Source organism: Camelina sativa, chromosome 14, assembly GCF_000633955.1.
Source record: "Camelina sativa cultivar DH55 chromosome 14, Cs, whole genome shotgun sequence".
NCBI classification, from domain to species: Eukaryota; Viridiplantae; Streptophyta; class Magnoliopsida; order Brassicales; family Brassicaceae; genus Camelina; species Camelina sativa.
In genome coordinates this window covers 10,469,120-10,490,172 of record NC_025698.1, presented here as the reverse complement: position 1 = coordinate 10,490,172, position 21,053 = coordinate 10,469,120, and the positions used below count along the sequence as shown (strand labels likewise).

The 21,053-nt window shown below is 32.8% G+C and overlaps 5 protein-coding genes across 5 annotated transcripts; all 5 read left to right on the top strand.

The window, feature by feature from the left end:
- LOC109128815 lies at positions 5,475-6,069 on the top strand. Its single transcript, XM_019235867.1, has one exon. The coding sequence runs from the start codon at positions 5,572-5,574 to the stop codon at positions 5,758-5,760; it is 189 nt and encodes a 62-aa protein (XP_019091412.1). The 5' UTR covers positions 5,475-5,571; the 3' UTR covers positions 5,761-6,069.
- LOC104740847 (putative protein TPRXL) lies at positions 7,303-8,618 on the top strand. The gene has a single exon (XM_010461559.1). The coding sequence runs from the start codon at positions 7,392-7,394 to the stop codon at positions 8,379-8,381; it is 990 nt and encodes a 329-aa protein (XP_010459861.1). The 5' UTR covers positions 7,303-7,391; the 3' UTR covers positions 8,382-8,618.
- Positions 8,899-9,927, top strand: LOC104740846. The gene is made up of 2 exons (XM_010461558.2): positions 8,899-9,087; positions 9,538-9,927. The coding sequence occupies exons 1-2, from the start codon at positions 8,966-8,968 to the stop codon at positions 9,791-9,793; spliced, it is 378 nt and encodes a 125-aa protein (XP_010459860.1). The 5' UTR covers positions 8,899-8,965; the 3' UTR covers positions 9,794-9,927.
- On the top strand, positions 12,957-15,508 carry LOC104740845 (probable glucuronoxylan glucuronosyltransferase F8H). The gene is made up of 8 exons (XM_010461556.2): positions 12,957-13,401; positions 13,598-13,744; positions 13,847-13,911; positions 14,015-14,084; positions 14,322-14,540; positions 14,645-14,788; positions 14,879-15,014; positions 15,118-15,508. The coding sequence occupies exons 1-8, from the start codon at positions 13,021-13,023 to the stop codon at positions 15,345-15,347; spliced, it is 1,392 nt and encodes a 463-aa protein (XP_010459858.1). The 5' UTR covers positions 12,957-13,020; the 3' UTR covers positions 15,348-15,508.
- Positions 19,394-20,953, top strand: LOC104740844 (bidirectional sugar transporter SWEET1). The gene is made up of 6 exons (XM_010461555.2): positions 19,394-19,527; positions 19,641-19,677; positions 19,805-19,900; positions 20,009-20,288; positions 20,387-20,506; positions 20,609-20,953. The coding sequence occupies exons 1-6, from the start codon at positions 19,494-19,496 to the stop codon at positions 20,783-20,785; spliced, it is 744 nt and encodes a 247-aa protein (XP_010459857.1). The 5' UTR covers positions 19,394-19,493; the 3' UTR covers positions 20,786-20,953.

The window sequence follows — 21,053 nt, the reverse complement described above, 5'->3', positions numbered from 1 at the left end:
AAAAAAAAAAAAAAAAAAAAAAGATAGAATCAACATTAAAGAAAAATAAAGTCCTTTGGTGACAAATAAACAAATACTCCATGTCTGTTGGGTCGTCTTAATAAATTATAAATCGATTCTAACGTCTGCTTGGCAATGAAGTTCAAGTGCATTTGCACCCGGACCTTTGCCAGATCATTTTCGTTAACCAATATATAGATTGTGATGTAATAATGTAAAGTTATAAAACTTATACACAAAGATTGTCTTTTGTCCCAAATAAAAAAAAGAAATAAAAAATAATAATAAAATACACAAAAGATTGTCTCGGTTCATTCGTTCCATTATTATAAATTTATAATCATGGTATAGATGAAAAATAAAAAATTATTGGTTAGCCACTTCAGTTACTTTAATGTTCACGTTTGGTTAGCACCCTACAGCTGTTTCACGGCATTGCTAGTATGAATCTTCCAAAATTATATTTAGTCTTATTATTCTTTTAAATCTGGAAAGCAGCTAGCATTGCAAATTCAAAGCCATTATTATCTATGGTCGTATGAAACTAATAAAAATCATAATTGTGCTTTTTGTGTAATCCAATTTCCCTCGTGTTCTTTAATTCCACACAAATCTTTGACAAATAAATAATCTAGATCGTATCATAAGCGAATTTCCAGAAAAATAAAATGGGCCCTTGAACGATCTTTGTATTGTTCATAACGACCAACCATGTTTGGGGAGTGAGAGTGACACGAAAAATCTTTGAAAATAGACAGGAACAGAAAACAAAGATGATATCTAGGAAAAAAATTAAAACAAACAAAATGTAAGAGCTAGTACTTTAGTTATCTTGACACGATTACATTTGGAAGAAAAGATATTGTCTAGATCCATTGTCCAAAATCGAATCTACGTACATAATTATACTCTCAACACAATTATTGTCAAGAAGGTAAACATCTCCTGATCCTCGTAAATGTTACTCAGTTTTAGTAGAACAAAATCGTCGTAAAAAAATCATTATTGTATTATTATTACTCTCTAAATTAATACTAAGAAATCATTATAATTATTATCATATCATTAGGTAATAAGTAGAATACTAAGACTAAGTTATAAAGATAAAATAAAATAGAATAAAAAATTAATGTTGACTCTGTTGGAGGTGTATATAAAAATGGTATAAAATACACACGACTATATTTAAGTATTGTTATTTATAAAAAGAGGCGTACGTTAATGACAAATATAGTAACATATGTGTCGAATGTTGTCGACCGGGTGCCTTGTGCGAGCGGTAGACTGGTGCTTCGTTCCCAAGTTGGCGCCTACTCATCTGCCAAGTATACAAATATTAATTAATCAGATTATAAACGTCGATGCATGGAAATTTCGATTATTGTCCTTATCTTATTTTTATTTTCTCCAGGGGTTTATGTATCGAGATATATCCTAGAAAAAAATCCAAATGTAATGAAATTAAATGTAAGTTTCACTTATTTTTTTCTTTCTTTCAATACTTAAACCATAAGTAGAAGATATAAATTAAATTCCCAATGTGCAGCAAATGGGTGGCTGACACGTTGGACATGGATCAACTTAAAGCAGAAGTTTGATTTTCTATATAAACCAGTGCATGGCTTCAAAATTATAACAGCTACACACACACATATACACATAAACAAATACACACATCCTACATTAAAACAGCCTAAAGATGAGTGCTAAAGGAGAAGGTTCTAGTTCTACGGTGGAGAGGGAGGTGAAGAAACAAGGAGCGAGTGTGATTCCCGTCAAGAGGAAGCTGGTGAAGACTATGGCCGCGAAAGCCATTATCTCTGCCCTCACTCCTTCGGGTTGTGGCCGGAGCACTGACTCTACCGGCGACGGCAACGGTAACGGAGGGCGCGTGTACCCTAGCTAGTACTCATCGCTGATCAATTGGTCTTTTTCTTGGGGTTAAAGATATATATGCCGTCGTGATATTTTCTGGTGTTTTTTCCTTTCTATGTTGCGGTTTTATATATTTTAAAGATTGTAAGCTTTTGGTAACTATGCTTGTGATATCCTCCTTTTGTAAAAAACCAAGTTGATTATGATATTTATGAGTTATGACGGTTGTGTTTATGGTATTGGTTTTAAAACACTTCTTCTGTTTATTGTATAAATATGTAATCATAGTATTAGTTTAAAACTTAAAACCTCTTTCAAAAAAAAAAAAAAAGAAAAAAAGAAAGAAATACATCTAACATTCTAATTCAATGTGCCACCGTGCTATCTCGATGATCGAGATTTGTAAATGTAACTATTAGGTATACTATCAATTATCATAAAATTAATAGTGAGGAGCACAAAAATGCTTTTTGACCAGACGTGTTCTAGTGTGTGTGGAAGTAAAGCATGTGCGTGGGCTTTTGTTGTACTACTATACTTGGGTATATTGACATAATTATTGATTTTTGACTATATAGACATATGTACGTATAATCAATGATTTTTTGTTTTTTTCGTTGAAATCTTTTGACGAGCATATATACACATCCACATATATCCATGAGTTTATCTATTAATTTGTAAAAAAAGAAATTGGAAACTTACCTACAATTGCGATAATTTTGTAAAATTAATAAGTTCATCTCTTACCTCAGTGAACAGGAAAAGCTTACATTTGTTATTTACCTCACCTAAATAACAAAAAACAAATAGCAAAAGAAAATATGCAGGCCGTTGGTCATTTTGTTTCAATTCAACTAAGAAACATGGCCCAGGGGGATCTAGCTCTATATGTATATATCAAAGCCTATTTTGACCAACGACGTGGCCGAAATGCAGCTTCGTTCGTTAGTGGCTGCTTAATCAGAAGACCATGTAACGTACGTAACACCCTGTAAGTCCAACTGTTGGATATATTAAGACAGTTTTCGAATCTATAGAAGAAAAAGGAACACATGGAGCAGGTTAATTTTATTCGACATTCGGTCTTTAGTCGTGTCTTTTACCGATATATATAAAATAAAATCTAAACCTAAAAAGGGTCATAATTTTTTTGACTCCACCACAGCTGTTTCCCAAACCGAAATACGAATCTTCCAAATTATTTATGGCCAAAGAAAAGATTACATCCTCTATTAGTTTTAATTAAAATTTTCTTAGTAATCTTCCCGTTCAACGTTCACACTAGCATCTTACGGCATCTTTGATAAGTTTTGTTTTCTAATCTCTTATCTAATCCCAATCTCTCTATATATACAACATACTGTACATAATATATATATAGTAGTACTACTGAAATATAATGACCTTTCGCTTAACTTATATTGTTCTTAACGATCACGATATACATGGTTCGGACAATAGGCCAGGAAGAATAGTAAAAAAATCAATAAAAGAAGATTTACGGTAATATAAGTATAATTGAACGCATATATAACGACCGCCTATTATATAAGGGGATGCTTGCTTAGTTACTTTTAAGTTTTAACTATATATCCAAGACATGCATAATTGGCAAAAAAAAAGTTGATATTGTTTAGATTCATTGAACGATAGCGAGTAAATCTACTTATATAACCACTTATTTTCCACAAAGTCTCCACTATTGATTGAGAGACTCTCCTTTCTAAAAGTTTTTTACTTATTAAGTGCATCTCTGTTTGATACAATATTATATGCCAATTTGACAAAAAGAAAAATAATCTTTTCGGTCAATAGTCAACGTCAACAAGAATTTGAAACTTTTGTTATTAATTCGTGCATTGAAAAAATATGGTTATGACTTATGAATTCGGAATATTGAAAAAATTAAATGGATTTGGTGGTAGGAAGTCATAAATTAAAACATTTTGGATTGATGTTTAAATGTCAAAAAGAGGTCTGGTCTAAGCTTAAAAACAGGTCTGGTCACATTAACAAGACTTTTTCTTGTACTTTATTTGTTCTTTCTGTAATCGATAAACTTTTCTTGTTGTTTTCGAAATTCACTTATTGTTTAATTACATAAGAGCCGTGCATGAGTGAGCAAATAATATAAACTTTTGTTTTGAGTTTCAAATGTTGTCATCTCAGTTCCTTGCACCGATAATACATATAGTGAAACTTACTTCAAAATCACTAGTATGTGAAATATTAATGTTGGGGATGCATGGAAATTTCGTATTATAATAATTATTAATTAAAATTTCATTTAAAGTGACGTGGGCCGAGTAAACTACGTATATCCACATACATTTCTATAAATATTCAAATAAAATTTTACGAAAATTAGCTGTAAGTTTCACTTTAATTTTCCACTAGATTAAGACTCGTGCTAGAGCACGGGTTGAAATTTATTTTATTTATTATAGTTTTTATATAAAATATAATTTAGGTGATTGTTTTTAAAAGTTTTTTGGATAAAACATTATGCAATAAAATCATATACTAAATATGATGGCTTTAAAAAAGACAACTATTTTGTAAGTTTTATATTGTTAATGATTTTAGATAAATACACGTGCTATAACACTGGTCAAATTTTATTTGATACAAAATTTTATATATTTTATATATTAAAATAAAATTTTAATATATTGTATTAGGTTATATATGTGAAGTTATTTCAACAATGTATATTTTATATCATGACTTAAATGTCACTATAAGACATAATTTTGTAAATTTGGTTTTTAAAAAGCGAGTTATTATATTATGAGTAATTTAATATATTGTTATACTTTTTGTTTTAATATACTTGATTTCTTGAAATTCTTTCATATTATATTGATATATTATTGACATTGCTATAACAAAACAATTTAGAGTGTTTATAGTTTCTAACTTTTATATCAAGTTTCAATATATTAAAAAAATTCAAAATAAATTATTTAAAGTTGATTCTGTTATATAAAATTATAAAATTCAACAAAAAAAATTATATAAAAATTATAATATAAATAAAAGGATTTTTATCATTATCTTGATTAAGATATTAGGAATCACGATTAATTGTTATTATTTGCTTAGATTTTATTCCTTTTTTATGCTTACTAGTACTTTTTCTGTGGACAATTGATTCGGAATATTCTGTTTATTGTTTTTAGAAACAAGGTGATGTACCAATTAAATCTTTGGAGGATATATTTTGGTGTCAGTAAAAAAAAAATTAAGAATATTCTGAAATTAATTGTCTAAAATCTATTGAAATTTTAATCTTCCGAAAATGAACAGTTAGACGGGTTACACCTAATAAATATCTTGTAACAAATTAATATCAATTCTTTTATAACCTATTATTAAAATTATATAGTCTATAAATTTGAAGTGGTGTACTTCTGTTTTATTAAATATGGGATACTGAAACTAAAACACACTAAGTAGAAGAAGTTGTTCATAAAAAAACTGACACGTAGTGTGAACTAGAGAGCAACTTCGAAGACAAGTCTTCGACTTCTTTCGATCAATAGTACTCACTTTGGGGAGGTCTCTTTCTATATAAACCCAACACTCTCCATCTCTGCAAAAATCACAAACCAACACACACACACACAGATACATACATACATAGACACAAACCCATACATTCTAACATATCTATAATCTGAAAGAAAGAAGATGAGTTCCAGTGAAGTGAAGCCGTTCAAGAAGAAAGAAGGGAGCGTGATCCCAAAGGAGAGAGAGTTGGTGAAGACTAAAGCCGTCAAAGCCATTTTCTCTTTGCTCCGTCCCTCATGCGATGGTAATCAGGGTTCTGAGCCAACCCGCGACGGCGACGACAAGCGCGTGTATCCCACTCGCCCCTGACCGGTCGTTTTCATGGTGGTTTTGAAGATACGAATTTGGGTGGCAGTGTCATGATCTTAAATGGGTTCTTCTCCTTCCTCTGTTTTTTTCTTTCTTTCTGTTGTTTATAAGCTTAATGAGTCTATGTTTGTTTTTTTCTGTCTTCGATGGATTGATATCTATAATCATCTTTGCTATGTAAACAAGTAGTACTATATTTGATCATGATGTTTGTGATTAATTATGGTACTACACTACTACTAGACATTTTAAACATATTCTGTTTTTGTTTTGCTTTTTCATTTTAAAAGAAAGCATGCTTTGTGTTTATTGTGATTATCATGTGATGTAGTTTCCAATATAAAATATGCAAACGTGGTGTCTCGAAATTCAGATGTGATAATGATATAAGAAAAGAAAAAAAAAGAGACGAAAAAAAAATAATAATTGAAGAATAGGTATCCATAGAGTAATTAAGTAAATATGAAAAAAAAAATCAAGGGGCACTTACTTGTGGATTTAACATTACATTAATTCGGCTTCAAAATTTGCATAAGATTAAGATATGCGTAGGACCAAGACTTTTGTCTTACATGTGGACTTGTGGATGCGTCGGTCGAAGCTTATATTTTTACAATTCTTTATGAAAACGCCAATTTTTTGTTATATCGAAATTATATTTGGATATATAATATCCTAAATATTTAATCCAATTTAGTTAGAAAACGCCACTACATTGTCTCAGCAAAACTTCCATACACCTTAGCTAAACATTGCCCATGAATGGTATTATTGTGTACTTGTACGTCAATACTTGACAAGTGGTAGACAAAAAGAGTCGAACACATGTAGTTAGCAAATATAACAAAAGAACCAAAGAATATTCATCACGAGCAGTTGGAATAAAAGAAGAAAGCAAATCACAAACCTTGGTGACTTCGTGTGTTTAAAAACTAGGAGACATCAACAGGGCCTACCAAATACTATCAAAGTCTAAAGGTTTTTCGTCACTACTGACACAAGTCTAGTTTCGTCCGTCACTGTGATGGTCAAGAAAGCATATTCACCATTTCCTACTACAAATAGTTATTCATATATCCTTTATTCGATGAAGAATAGTTTCCTTAATTATCAAATTTAAGGATCGATATAAACAAAATATCTATCTATACCCATGTTTTGCATATAGAGATATCACATATGCTCGACATAAACTAATGTAAAACACTGTCGACAAAAAAATAAATAATGTAAAACACAAGTTAAAAAGGATATAAGTATGTATTTGATAAATTAATTCACTCTATTCATACATTCCACGATAATTGCTGAAAAAATTGGGTTTATGGACTTACTTAAATTGGGTATGGGCTTTCAAAATTTATTAAGTTTTATTGACCTTTATTAACGGCTTCATACTTGATCCCCGCCAACCAAATTTCAAAACCTACCTCACTTTTTCTGTCTTCCCTTTTTTAATTTTTTTCTTCTTCCTTAATCATATTTTTTAACAACACAACACGCCTTGTTAAAAAAGTACACACACACACATCATATATACAATATACATATCCATCTCCTGTTTGATATTATTTTTTCTCACGCAGTTTTTTTCAAATTTTATTTTTGAATTCAAACTCACTCTCTAAGAAATGGGTTGTTGCATCAGCAAGTGTTCTCCAAAGACTAAAGATTTCAAAAAAGCAGAAGAACCTGAAGAGAAGTATTGTTATGTTCCGGAGAAGCTGTTTATGTCGCGGTGTCCAAGTCGTGTTTCTCCACTTCTTCTCCCGGAGAAGAACCGGTTCAAGCCTATCCCTATCCCGGATAAGTTCATTTATGTCCCGGATAAACTCCCTCCTCCTCCTTCTCCTCCTGTAAAGATTGCATCTTACTCTCCAATTCAACCTTCAACAACAAGCAACTCTTCTCTCAGCTCATCAAGCTCGTCCCTTTCGACCGCTTCTTCAATCTCTGTCTCGAAGGATAGATCTTTTTCCAACGATTTCTTGCGTGCTTGTTACCAAGAGAATTCACATGTTGCTCGGATCAATTCCTTACGTGAAGCTTCTCTATCCATGAAAACCACAAAACCAGGATATCCTAGCCGTATTGACTCCCCGGTTTTACCAAACCGGTATTTAACAACACCAAACAGAGCAAATGAAAATCCTAAAAGAGGATCCAATGGTTCTAAGAGAACTCGAGAGCCATCGCCAAACCATCGTTCATTGACACGACAAAAGAGCTTTCGTCAAGATCAAGAAAGAGTTGTTATGTCTGCTTCATCAAATTCTTTAACCAAGGGCAATTTCTTGAAATCTCCATCTCCAAGCAGGAGATATGAAGGCACTTTCTTGAAATCGCCATCTCCAAGCCGAAGATTTGGTATGGCAGCGGCTGATTTGACGGTAAACTCAGTCTCTTCTCGTGTAAGGAAAGATAGTATAGATCTATATGTTCCAAAGACTTGTTGTCATAAGAGCAATATATCAGAGACTCGGATTCATCGTATAAGTTCTAAGATCGACGAAACAATGATCAGAGAAGTAGAAGGAAACCATAAGGAACCGGTGGTTCCAATGTTTGAAGAAGTACTTGGCAATCCTTTGATTGATTTGGATTGCTTTATCTTTCTCTAAGGAGAAGCTTTTTATTTTGTTTGTTTGTTGATGATGTGTTTGTGTGAACAGATAGGTTCTGTATTTGCTTGTGACAACTTTTTTTTGTTGTTGTTGTGTGTTTGTTATAGGTTTTGTGATGATCAACTAGATCATAACTCTCATACTACTTACTTTTTTTTTTCTTTCAAAAATTTACTTTTATTTGTATGCATTTGAAATAGTTTGGATTGAATACAGCTATGAAAGCTTATTATTGCCATGTTTTTTTTAATCATACTTTTAGTTTCAAATCTTTTAAACTTTTGTTTTTTTTGGGAATGCAATTATAAAGGTAAACCAAAAAACAAGATACGATGATACGCTGCCGTTTGGAACCTATAGTGTTGTTGTTTATTTAAAAGGAAACGCAGCGCTTTAGATTCTTGAAAGTCTTTCTTCAATTGGTAGACAAACAAAATTTTATTTCGATGTCTTATCCAAATTCAACCAATGAGCAAGCAGATATAAATTGCAGTGCAACAACACTATCCCACTCCTATCTTCTATTAGTGTTTACCAATTTTTGCTACAACGGTTGCTTTTACATTTTCTTGGATTAGCCAATGGCACATTCACTCGTTCCTCTCTCACCGACAGCTCACGCCGTCAGACTCTCCTCTCCTTCACCGCGGTCACTGCCGCAGGCTCCTCCCGTCGTCCTTGAAGTTTCACCAATTAATCGCAGGTGATCAAATAGATAACTGTTGTTAAATTATTCAAAGTCTATGAATATTTATGATTGTTTCTATATCAAAACCAAATTGATGATAAATGGAGAGAATCTTAATCTTTATATACATACTAGGTTGAATTTCTCAAGTTTTTTTTTGTGTTTTTGGTCAATTTACTAAAATTCCTATCCGCAATGGTCGTCTGTCTGGTCCGGGTGATATCCATTATCCAAAACCACATTGCTCATCACCCAAAACACTCTTCTAAATCTTAATTTGTTTACCATTTGGCAAACGTAAACATTTGTAATGTATTGAATGGTTTATATTTTATTATGTATTTTTACTTTTATAAAAAATATTGCAAAGCTGGTCAGTCCGGTTGAACCGGATCGACTTTTTTTTCTTTCTTTTGGAACCATGATTAAAATGCTTAAACATACCCATAAATGATCTTTATGTAGAACAATTGTGTTGGGGCTAGGCGGGGCGCTATGGAGTTGGAACGCTTTGACCGCTAAGGAGGAGGCAATGGCAGCAGCTAGACGGCCGCCTCCACCACCACCCAAGGAGAAGAAAGACCCGACCGTCAGCGGAGTTCAGGCCAAGGTATTGGCTAGCAAGAAGCGCAAAGAAGAAATGAAGGCTTCCATTGCTAAACTAAGAGAGAAAGGCAAACCTGTTGTTGAAGCGGAACCAAAGTCTTCGTCTTCGGAGTAGAAACAATTTAAACCCTTTTATTAATTCATCTGCCTACCAAATTTATCCCTATGATGTTAATTCACACTATTGTATTTCAATTCACTCTTATGGTGATTTCCAACATGGTATCAAATCCAAAAGTATTCTAGCTTGTCTGAAGTAATCATTTAGACTAAATAATGTAGTAGTTAATCGTGAAAAACTTTTCAAAACTAAAATTTGAAATCAGAATATGTGGGTGAATAGAAACGATTATATTTAGCCTACATATATAATTATAATTTTGGTTTGTCCAAAAAAAAAAAATATATATATATATATAATTATAATTTTGGTTTACTTCGTATTTCACATCATTGGTACAATTAATAAATAGTAGACCCGATCGTAGTTATTTCTTTGGATTTTAATCCTTGGATAAAAAATTATAATTTATTTACATGTAACACTTTTTCTTTTTGTAAAAAGATATTTTACAATTTTAAATTCTGTATCTCGAACTGTTAATTGCATTTTCACCATCCAAATTTTTTATAGCTCTAATTGTAATTTTACAATAATAGCATTTATATTTCAAGAAATAAATAGTGAAAATCAAATCACGATTTAATTTGTTATTGAAATCAAATAACATGTCTTCTATAGTTCTATATACTTTTATTTGAGTAATTGAAATCAATATTTGTTATTTGAGTAAGTTGAATGACCTAAGCATTAACCAATAAATTTATTAGATATGATATGACCCATGTATTAGTGACTGGGAAATTTAGAACAAGTAATAGCGGTAGCATATTTTTTCCTTAATAGAACATACTATAAAAAAAAGCATATTAGTATAGAGATATCTTGAATGTGTGAAGAAATCAAGTCCTCACTAGTACTCAGGGGAGAGGCATAAAACAAAGGGTCACGCCGGAACTTATTTCATGAAACAGGGTCTTTGCATATCCTAATTATTTTTCAATAAAAACGGAAGTACTAGTCTTGTGACAGAACTCCTAAGTGCTGATACTCTATTTTTGTTAGAAAAATCTGGTCTTCAGACATTCATGATCGAGCCATGGTTTGAAAGCAATTTTAACAAAAAAAAATATTTATATTAAAACAAAAATTAAAATATATTTAATCTTCACATTTAACTCACATAATATAAAATTGAAATCATATAAATTCTCCCTATAAATTATGCATTAACTTTATTTCTCCACTAAATTGTATTAATCAATTGTATTAAAACAAAACAATAAATTAGAATTGTAACTCTCATTTTTCTAAATGTAACTTTTCATCACTTCTCTTCCTATAAATATTCATTATCTTATTCTCTTAGTCTCTCACTCTTTCACTCTTCATCTTCTTCCACTATTCTCAAATCTCTTTTTTGTTTTGTTATGTGTTTTTTTTTTGTTAATGTTGTTGTATGGGTTAAAAAAAATCAAATCAAATATCATTGTAAAAGCTTAGTTTTAGAGTTTGTATGATATATATATCTTATATTGTCTTTTTAAATGTTTTCAAAGGTTTATCTCCATTGTCTATTTTTATATTAACATCTTATAAGTCATTATTTTCATACTTTCTTACAATATTCGCCACATAATAAGATCATGAAGTTGAAATGATCCATATCATGAAGTTGAAATGATCCATATTTATTTATCATTTTTAATAATTTATAAATATCAATATAATTATCCATTTATAAAGTCTATTTTGTTTTGTAAAGTCTATCAACTCTATTTACAAAGTCTATTTTGTTTTGTAAAGTCTATCAACTCTATTTACAAAGTCTATTTTGTTGTGTGATCCAATTGATAAATCTGCAAAAATCAATATAATATTTATTTTATTTATGATTTGAGGTTTTTGAAAACAAAAAAGAACATAATTAAAAAATTAGTCTTTGTGTTTTAATCAAAATGAATAATGATCCAAAAAAGAAAAAAATAATATAATTTTAAAAATACCATTTAACTAACTTCTCTAAAGATGAACCCATTAGTATGAAATCTAGCACTATAAATTAAATTGATGAGTGAAAAACAAAAAACAAAAACCAAAAGATATAAGTAATCCTTGGGGTTTTAAAAATTATTGAGATTGAAGTTCATATAATTTTATAAGAAAACTAATTTAGTTTGTCACTTCAAAATTAATATTTTCATTTTGAAATATTATGTGTGAGTGTTGAGTTTATATCAACAAACAACTAAATCATGTGAATTTTGATTGGGCCACTTGGTATTCCTTTTATTTTAAGTTATAACAAATGAAAATATTTATTTATAATTAACTCACTTTTAAAGGCATGTAACTCCATTTAACTCTACATTTAACACAAATGTAACTCATATCCAATAATTCTATATTAATTCATTCCTCCTACTAACTTATTTATCTTTCAAGAGAAAATGTTTTTGGTTAAATTTTAATATTTTTTAATTATTTTGGTTAGCTAAACTTATAGTCATATATGTATATATATATTGCTTTAAACTTTGAAATGAGAAATATTTTATACACAATAATTTTATATGTAGTTACTAAATTTTACAATGACATTAAGAAAAACTCTTTAAATCAGTTATTAACCACTATAAAACATGATAAACATAGATTCATTCATATTAGGAAATTTTTAAAATTTATATATATATATATATATATATATATCAATTTGTAATAATTCTTTTTAGTATTTGTTAATTTCGGTATAATAAATAACTATACCAAAAAATGTTGACACAAGTGTAAGGTTTAACTTGCATATTATTTTTATAAGAAATTTGAGATTCATATTTTAGTAGAAAAAAAAACAAAAATCATTCTTTGATGTTATTGTTAGTAAAAATTAAATAACAATATTTTATTTTAATAAAATTTCAGAAATATAATAAAAATTATTATGCATGTAACTATGCATTGCGTGGACTAATACCTAGTATTTTACAAAGATAAATATGTCTTATTCTTTCCATGGACCTTGCTGCATCAAAATTGAAAATTCTTATAAAACAATTTTGAGAGCAAACGTGAACCTTTTATAACATCTCCTTCCGATTAGTCTGGGCCTTGTCATCCTAACTACTAAGCCCATACAAATCCTTTCCATAAACGCTACCGTTTTGGTAACACTAAAGGTTTATGATCTCGGTCGTCTTTTTGGCTCTTTGCAAGATCTACAATCCTAAGAAAAAATGCTGTAAACATTAACGAAGAAACAGTAAGTGAGAGAGAGAGAGATGGCGAGCTTAACTAGTAGTAAGCCTAGAAACTTCGGTGCGTATAGTCACTACGCCACTCCCTGCACCCGCACGCACCAGATTGGAGCTCTGTTTCTCGTCGTCTCTACCTTCTTCGTCACCAGGCTTTTCGATCAGTGGTTCTCGGAATCCAATTCCCTTACTCCGGCGACGATTGATCTCCGTCGTACTTCTTCTAACTCCGTAATCGCGACTGATAACGGGATCCTACGGTGGCCGGAGCGAGGTTATGGTTCCCACCTTTCCCTGAAGATCTACGTTTATGATGAGAATGAGATCGACGGCCTCAAAGAGCTTTTGTACGGTAGGGATGGTAGTGTCAAGACCACCGCATGCTTGAAAGGTCAATGGGGATCTCAGGTGATTCATCTTTTTTTTTCGAATCTCTCAGTTTTTATGTTGTGAGCTTATCTTAATTTTACTTTGAAGTAACGGATTCAATCTGGAAATTTCTGGAATTAGTAATGTAGTGAGTGTGGATGTGTTAGCTACTTGATCGTATTTGAGGATGTGTTTCTTATGATTTTGTTTTGCCTTATGAATGTAATGATGATAGGTTAAAATTCACAAGTTGCTTTTGGAGTCCAAATTTAGGACGATTAAGAAAGATGAAGCGGATTTGTTCTTTGTGCCAGCTTATGTTAAATGTGTGAGAATGTTGGGAGGTCTTAATGACAAGGAGATCAATCAGACCTATGTCAAGGTGAACCAAATCGTCACTCAGCTGATTCAATTTGTAGATTCTGATGTTCTGTCTCAAACTACAATGATACATTATGTTTCACATTGTTCTCTGATCCACTAGGTCTTGAGTCAAATGCCGTATTTCCGAAGATCCGGTGGTCGTGATCATATATTTGTTTTTCCAAGGTACACAAGTTGTTATTTTTAATTAGTTTACTTATGTGGAACTTAATTGATGAACTGTATTATGCTATCTTTGACATTACTTTGATTTGTTATGCTATTGTAGTGGTGCTGGAGCTCACTTGTTTAGATCCTGGTCAACATTTATCAACCGCTCGATTATACTCACTCCCGAGGTACTTAGCTTGCTCTCTGCCTAAGAGTTTCTTGTATTTTGAAGACGATTTGGTAGGGAAGGGATAATGTGAACGTTCTTTGCTTCATATATGTCTCTTCTGACTTTCAGAATTTTTCATTGGAATGTTTGTATGAGTGGTTTCGAGTAAATTGAATTGTCTATATGCCTGTTTATGTAATCATACAATGAAATCATTGAGCTAGGTTCTTAGAGGTTCAATTATTGTGGTTTGCAGGCTGACCGGACTGACAAGAAAGACACAACTGCCTTTAATACATGGAAAGATATAATCATACCAGGAAACGTCGACGATGCTATGACCAAAAATGGACAACCTGATGTTCAGCCTTTGCCTGTATCAAAGAGGAAGTATTTAGCAAACTATTTAGGTCGTGCGCAAGGGAAGGCTGGTAGGCTTAAATTGATAGAACTTTCAAAGCAATATCCAGATAAGGTTAGTCTCACATTTTTTCTTCTTCATAGACTCCTTGTCTATTTTGGCATACACCATCAGCTATCTGCTTAAGCTTATGCATGTTCTTCGATGTTTCTGAACAGTTGGAATGTCCAGACTTGAAGTTTAGCGGAACTGAAAAGTTTGGAAGGACGACATATTTTGAACATCTGAGGAACGCTAAGTTCTGCCTCGCACCTCGCGGGGAATCATCATGGACACTTCGCTTATATGAATCATTCTTTGTGGTCTGATCTCTCATCTCTCTACCCCCAACGTTTAATTCCACTTTATAACTTGCCTTACGTACTGTAATTTTGTGTGTTTTGCTTGTTCAGGAATGTGTCCCGGTTCTTTTATCTGACCACGCCGAGCTGCCTTTCCAGAATGTCATCGACTATGCTCAAGTATCCATCAAATGGCCATCAACTCGAATAGGCACAGAGCTTCTTGACTACTTAGCTTCAATATCAGGTACAATAAGCAATTTCAGAACCGCTTTTCCTTTGACAGGATTAATAGATTTTCACTTAAGATTCTTGAGATTTAAGAACTTTTTACCTGGCATGTCTTTCAGATAAAGACATAGAAGGAATGATATCCCGAGGTCGGAAAATTAGATGTTTGTTTGTGTACGGTCCAGATTCCGCACCGTGCAGTGCGGTTAAAGGGATTCTATGGGAGCTTCAACGCAAAGTAAGACATTTCCAGCAATCGACCGAGACGTTCTGGCTGCACAATGGCAGTTTTGTAAATAGAGAACTAGTCCAGTTCAGTGGCTGGAAACCTCCTATGCCTCTACCGTGAGTGGTTACTGTATTCCACTAATCTCTTGTTTCTACGGAATATCAATGATGCAGTTGAGTATAGTCTTTTTGTGAACTAGCTTATTTGTACATATACCACAAGAATTTATTTGACTAAAATTTGATAGAAGTAGTGAAACCGACAAGGTTGATTGTTGTTTCCGGACTAGAGCTGGGAATATGGAATTAGCCCTCTTGGTATTTGAGAGAATGCCTGCGAAAAATGAGGTTTAATGATTATTGGATTCTTAAAGGTAGGTGATATCTCTGGTCTGCTTCGAGCCATCGTAACTCAATGAGAGAGCATGGTTTGAAAAAGGTTCCTGGTGGTATCTCGATTCAAATAGATAGCTGTGTCCTTGAATTTATCAGCAAGGACAGTATACACCAAGAAAGAAACATGATATAACATTTGTTAGAACTTTTGACTAACCATTTCAAAGAAACTTGTGATGTGAAACTTATCACTACCTGAATGAATCAAAAGCGTATATCATGGGAGTGACCAAAGATTTCGTAGGTCCTTAACTGGCGACGTTCTCTTAGATAAAAGTAGAAGGCAGAGTAATCTGTTGGATACTGCTGATGATTATTTTACCTGAAGATTGATCTAGACGGATCAAAGGACACTGAGTTTTGTTGGCCGACATATGATTTGGCTGAACAGAAGGAACCATATAGATGAAAGAGATGGTTGTCTAAGGAAGGACAAAAGCTTTGATACAGTAATCTACCGACAAGGAACCACTAATATAGTCCCACGAAACAGAGTCCCACACGGAAATCAGAATGGATCTAAGTCTGTTTTCTTGGAGTGATCAGTGATGCGAATCCAAAAAAAGCCTCCGTGTATAAACAGCTCACCACAGCAAATAGGAACTTTCTGTTTCAGGAAACTAACAAAGCTATGGCTATGGAACATCTAAAGATGTGACATATTCCTAACACAGCTAACTAGCTTTTGATTAATCGGTTTGATAATTGTATTAAAAATGCTCATGGAAACTGTCTCGAATGATTCGAATAATTTGTTTGCTGCAATCTTTGGAAATTGGGCATACCAAAAGCATCAATAAGTATAAGAACTTAGGTGAATGGTTCCGAAGTTTCGAGGACCAACTTGTAACTCTGTGATGATGATAAGACTTATACTTCTGGTGGTTACTATAAGTCCATCAATACAAAAGGATCATAAGAAACTAAAAGCCAAAAGTAGGTAAGAAGAGTGCAAAGACATTATTACTTACATTCGAAGGTGCAAAGTTTTCAAAGAAATGCAGTTAATTATAGAGAGAGTTAGAAAGGTCGAGAAGAGAGCCCTACCGTTGAGGGCAAGCTAATATTTAAAATTCCCCTACCTTTGAGGGCAAGTAAGTATTTAATTCTGAGAAGTTCTCACCAATCTTTTCATAAAAATGTGTCCCCTATCGATGTATGTAAGTACTCTTCTTCTACATATCGTTATCGTTTGATTCGATCGTATCAAGAATACTCTTTGAACTTCGATAAAAACAAAACAGTTTTATCTGTTGAATTGTACATCAAGAATGAAGATTGTGTATATTTATTGATAGTCTCTAGAGTTTATCGGTTAGGTAGTAGAAGTTTCGTTTGATCAGATCACTTGCATTTCACAAACCAATCTAAGCTATTTTTTCTTAGTATAAGGATTCAAAGTATATATGTTTAGAAAGAAAGAAAACAATTTTATAACTTAGAAACTTTGTATTTTTTTTTGGGAAAAGAAAAAATGTTTATATGTTGTGTTGTGATTGAAATATAGAACCAAATTGAATTGAAATCGTCTCTCCATAAAACAGAAAATATGTAGTTATTAATTTATTCCGCTTGTTTCGATCATACTCATATTTGATATTTCGATATCAACGATCGAAATTATAAAGCAAAGAAAAAAACAAAATTAGAAAAGAGGAGCAGGAAGGTAGAATAAGTCTGGAAAAGGAAAGAGCTACGTGACTGGTGAAGAGTTGTGCCATGCCATGTGGTGCTGATACGAATCGTATCCATACGACGTCATCATTTTCACTTTCTTTTCTTTAAAAAAATGTTTATCATTTCTTCAGTTCAGTCTTTTGCTTTCTCAATCATTGACGTGGGACTTAAACCGAACTTCAAATATGGTGATAGTTTTGTGTACATATAGCGTTACCAACTAACTAGCATTATCTATAATAATTATCAGATAATTTGTGCCTACTTTGTGAAAGCACAATGTATAACCTATTTGTTGATCCACATCCAAAAATTTTAAGGTTAAACATTTAAGATTCCCATATAAACGTAAAATTGTGAGATAAAAAAATTAAATGATCAGGAGAACATATAAACTGATAAACGTAATCATGTTGAAGACTGAACTATCTATCAGCGTCTACTGTGCTACATCTTTTTGTTTGTTTTCATATAGTTAGGTCACTTTGTTCTATGTATATATGGGAATCTCAACAAATCTTGATGTAGCCAACGACAAAAACAAACATGGGTTGATAAAAGTCTGTCATTTGAATCTGCATAGTACTTTTCTTATCGATATATGTATACCATTTGTTTCCTGGGAGAATATTATGATAGATAGATACATTATATTGTTTAACAAGAAACTTTCAAACTATGGATGAATTATTAGCTCATGTGAAAAAAGTATTGTATCCGGAATCTTTATCAACTGTTAAGGATGTAAAGGTAAACATATCAGGGAAATGATCAACCACTCCACTAGCGCACTGTATGGCAGAAGATACAGGGCTCGAGCCTCGAGTCCACATATCAACGTCACGCTCAGAAACACTCTGCCTTGTTCAGTGGCTCAGAGCTACTTTTTAGTAACAAACAAAAAACAAAATAAGAAAAAGAGCTTTTCGAAGGTGTTGTTTAATTTCATTTCAATTCTCTAAACAATCTACAAAAGATAAACCCAAAAATCGTCACAGTTACTCTATAAACTGAAAGAAAGGGTTTGTTGGTTCACTTCTCGAGGCCAAAACAAGTAACAGATTAATTTTCGTTTTCCAAAATAAATATAATTAGAAATTTGTATAGAGAAATTAGTACTATTTGTTAATTTATCTCTTAACTTTACTTATTAATCTATTAAAAAATCCAATATACTATTATTTCATTAATGTAATATACTTTTAAAAAAAATTGTAATTTAGTAGGGGTGGGCATTTTAACCGAACCGAACCAAACCGAACCGACCCAACAAAACTCAAACCGATCCAAACCAAACCCATATATACCCTCAAATCGTTCGGTTGCATTTTTCTTCAACCCAAACGGTTCGGTTCGGTTCGGTTTTGAACCAAACCGAACTGATAACCCAATGTGTTTATGTTAATTAATATTATTAGATTTGTATATATGTAATCTCACGAGTAATACCCAGCATTTGCTCCCTCTCGCACACGTTTGAATTTTTTTCTTTTTTACATTTCTAATGAATTAGTTAATATAGAATTGGGTATAATTGTTTTTAACCTTATGTTCTAAAGTGTAAAACTCTACAAACCTCAAAGCGCAAATTCATATCTAGTTCCTCACTTCTTCTCTTCTCTGCTTTCATGGAAGACTGTTATGTTAAATTGTTGCTGCTGATTTTTTTCAATTTTCTTTTCTACTAAACTTCTAGTTATTAGGCATTTGATTTTAATACGGTTGGTTTTTTTAGGTTTTCCTTTTTCATGATTATTTGAATTATTCAACTTATATAACTTGTTGATTATTTTAGGATATCAAACGATAATGAATTTGTTTGTTACTGATTTATTTGTACTGAACTAAAACCGATCTGAACCAAACCGAACTGAACATAAACCGATCCAAACACAAACCAAACCATACTAAGTTTGGTTGAGTTGGGTTGAGTTTGGTTAGAGTTTTATGAAAACCGAATAAATCGAACCGAACCGAACCCAAAGTTTAACCGAAATGCCCACCCCTAAATTTAGTATTGGTGTTTCGCGGTTAAGCGGTTAAAGGCTTAAAGCACACGCAGAAGAATCTCGATATATAGCTGCTGATGAACACGCTTTGCCGATAGAAAACACTCAGCTCATCTTCTCTCGTTTTCTCTCTCAGCTTACAAACAAGAAAAAAGTGAAACACCTCACCACCTTAGAGATCAAAGATGAACATCGCTCACACCATCTTCGGCGTTTTCGGTAACTACACATCTTCTCAATCTCAACCCTCTCTCCATCTTTCTTTCTTCTTCTTCCATGAGAAATCTCTGAGACCCTATATCGTATATTTTGTCGTTACTCTACTTTTACAGGAAATGCAACTGCTCTGTTTCTGTTCTTGGCTCCTTCGTACGTCTCCTCCTCATCCTCTTTCTCTATCTTTTCTCGTGCACAGATTTGTGATTCTCTCAGTTTCTTTGGCTTAATCTGTTGTTCTGTTCTGTAAAACTCAAAAGATTCCTCTTTGTTCATGAAGGATAACATTCAAGAGAATCATCAAGAACAAATCCACTGAACAATTCTCTGGTATCCCTTACCCAATGACTCTCCTCAACTGTCTCCTCTCCGCTTGGTAAAACCCAATTCTTAATCCTAAACGTTCTTCCATTGGAGTGATTTCACTGATTCTGTTTCTTCAATCCTCTGTTTTTTATTGGGTTTCCTCTGTTTTCTTTTTCAGGTACGGACTTCCATTTGTGTCAAAAGACAACACACTTGTGAGCACTATCAATGGCACAGGAGCATTCATCGAAACGATCTACGTGTTTATCTTCCTTATCTACGCACCGAAGAAGGAAAAAGTTAAGATCTTTGGTATCTTTAGCTGCGTCTTGGCTGTATTCGGAACCGTAGCTCTCGTCTCTCTCTTTGCTCTCCACGGGAACGCCAGGAAACTCTTCTGTGGTCTCGCTGCCACTGTTTTCTCCATCATCATGTACGCTTCTCCACTCTCCATCATGGTAAGCTATATCAAGATTGGGTCTTTTTTCAGTTCTTGCTCTTTCTTCAGAGACTCGTTTTGTTGATTTTGTGTTTGGTTGATTGATTTGATTTACAGAGATTGGTGATAAAGACGAAGAGTGTAGAGTTTATGCCATTCTTCTTGTCTCTCTTTGTGTTCCTCTGTGGTACTTCCTGGTTCGTCTATGGTCTTATCGGTCGTGACCCTTTTGTTGCAGTAAGTTTTACAATTTCTTCCTCATTTTGTTTTGTAGCCTTTTGGTAAAAGTCGCTACTTGTTTTCAAAATCTTTAACGTTTTCTGTTGATGTTCTGTGAAGATCCCAAATGGGTTTGGATGTGCGTTAGGGACACTGCAGTTGATTCTCTACTTCATCTACTGTGGAAACAAGGGTGAGAAATCTGGTGATGCTGAGAAGGATGAGAAGATGGTGGAGATGAAAGATGAAGAGAAGAAGCAAAATGTGGTCAATGGGAAGCAAGACCTGCAAGTTTGAAGCTTTTGAGGATGAATTGGTTCCAAGTGATTTCGTATTAACTCTTCTTAATTAGAGTTTTGCTTTCTTTTTCTATTTCGGTTTGTTGGAATGTAAAAAATGATGCTGAATGAAAACTGTAAGATTTCCTGATTCCCCTACTAGTGATAACGAGTGTGATTGATTGAAGAAGACTTTGCCTTTGTGACTTTTATGAGCTTAAACTTTAAAACTGAGTAATTTACTAACATGTTAACACTTCAATCACACACGTCAACGAATAAGTAAG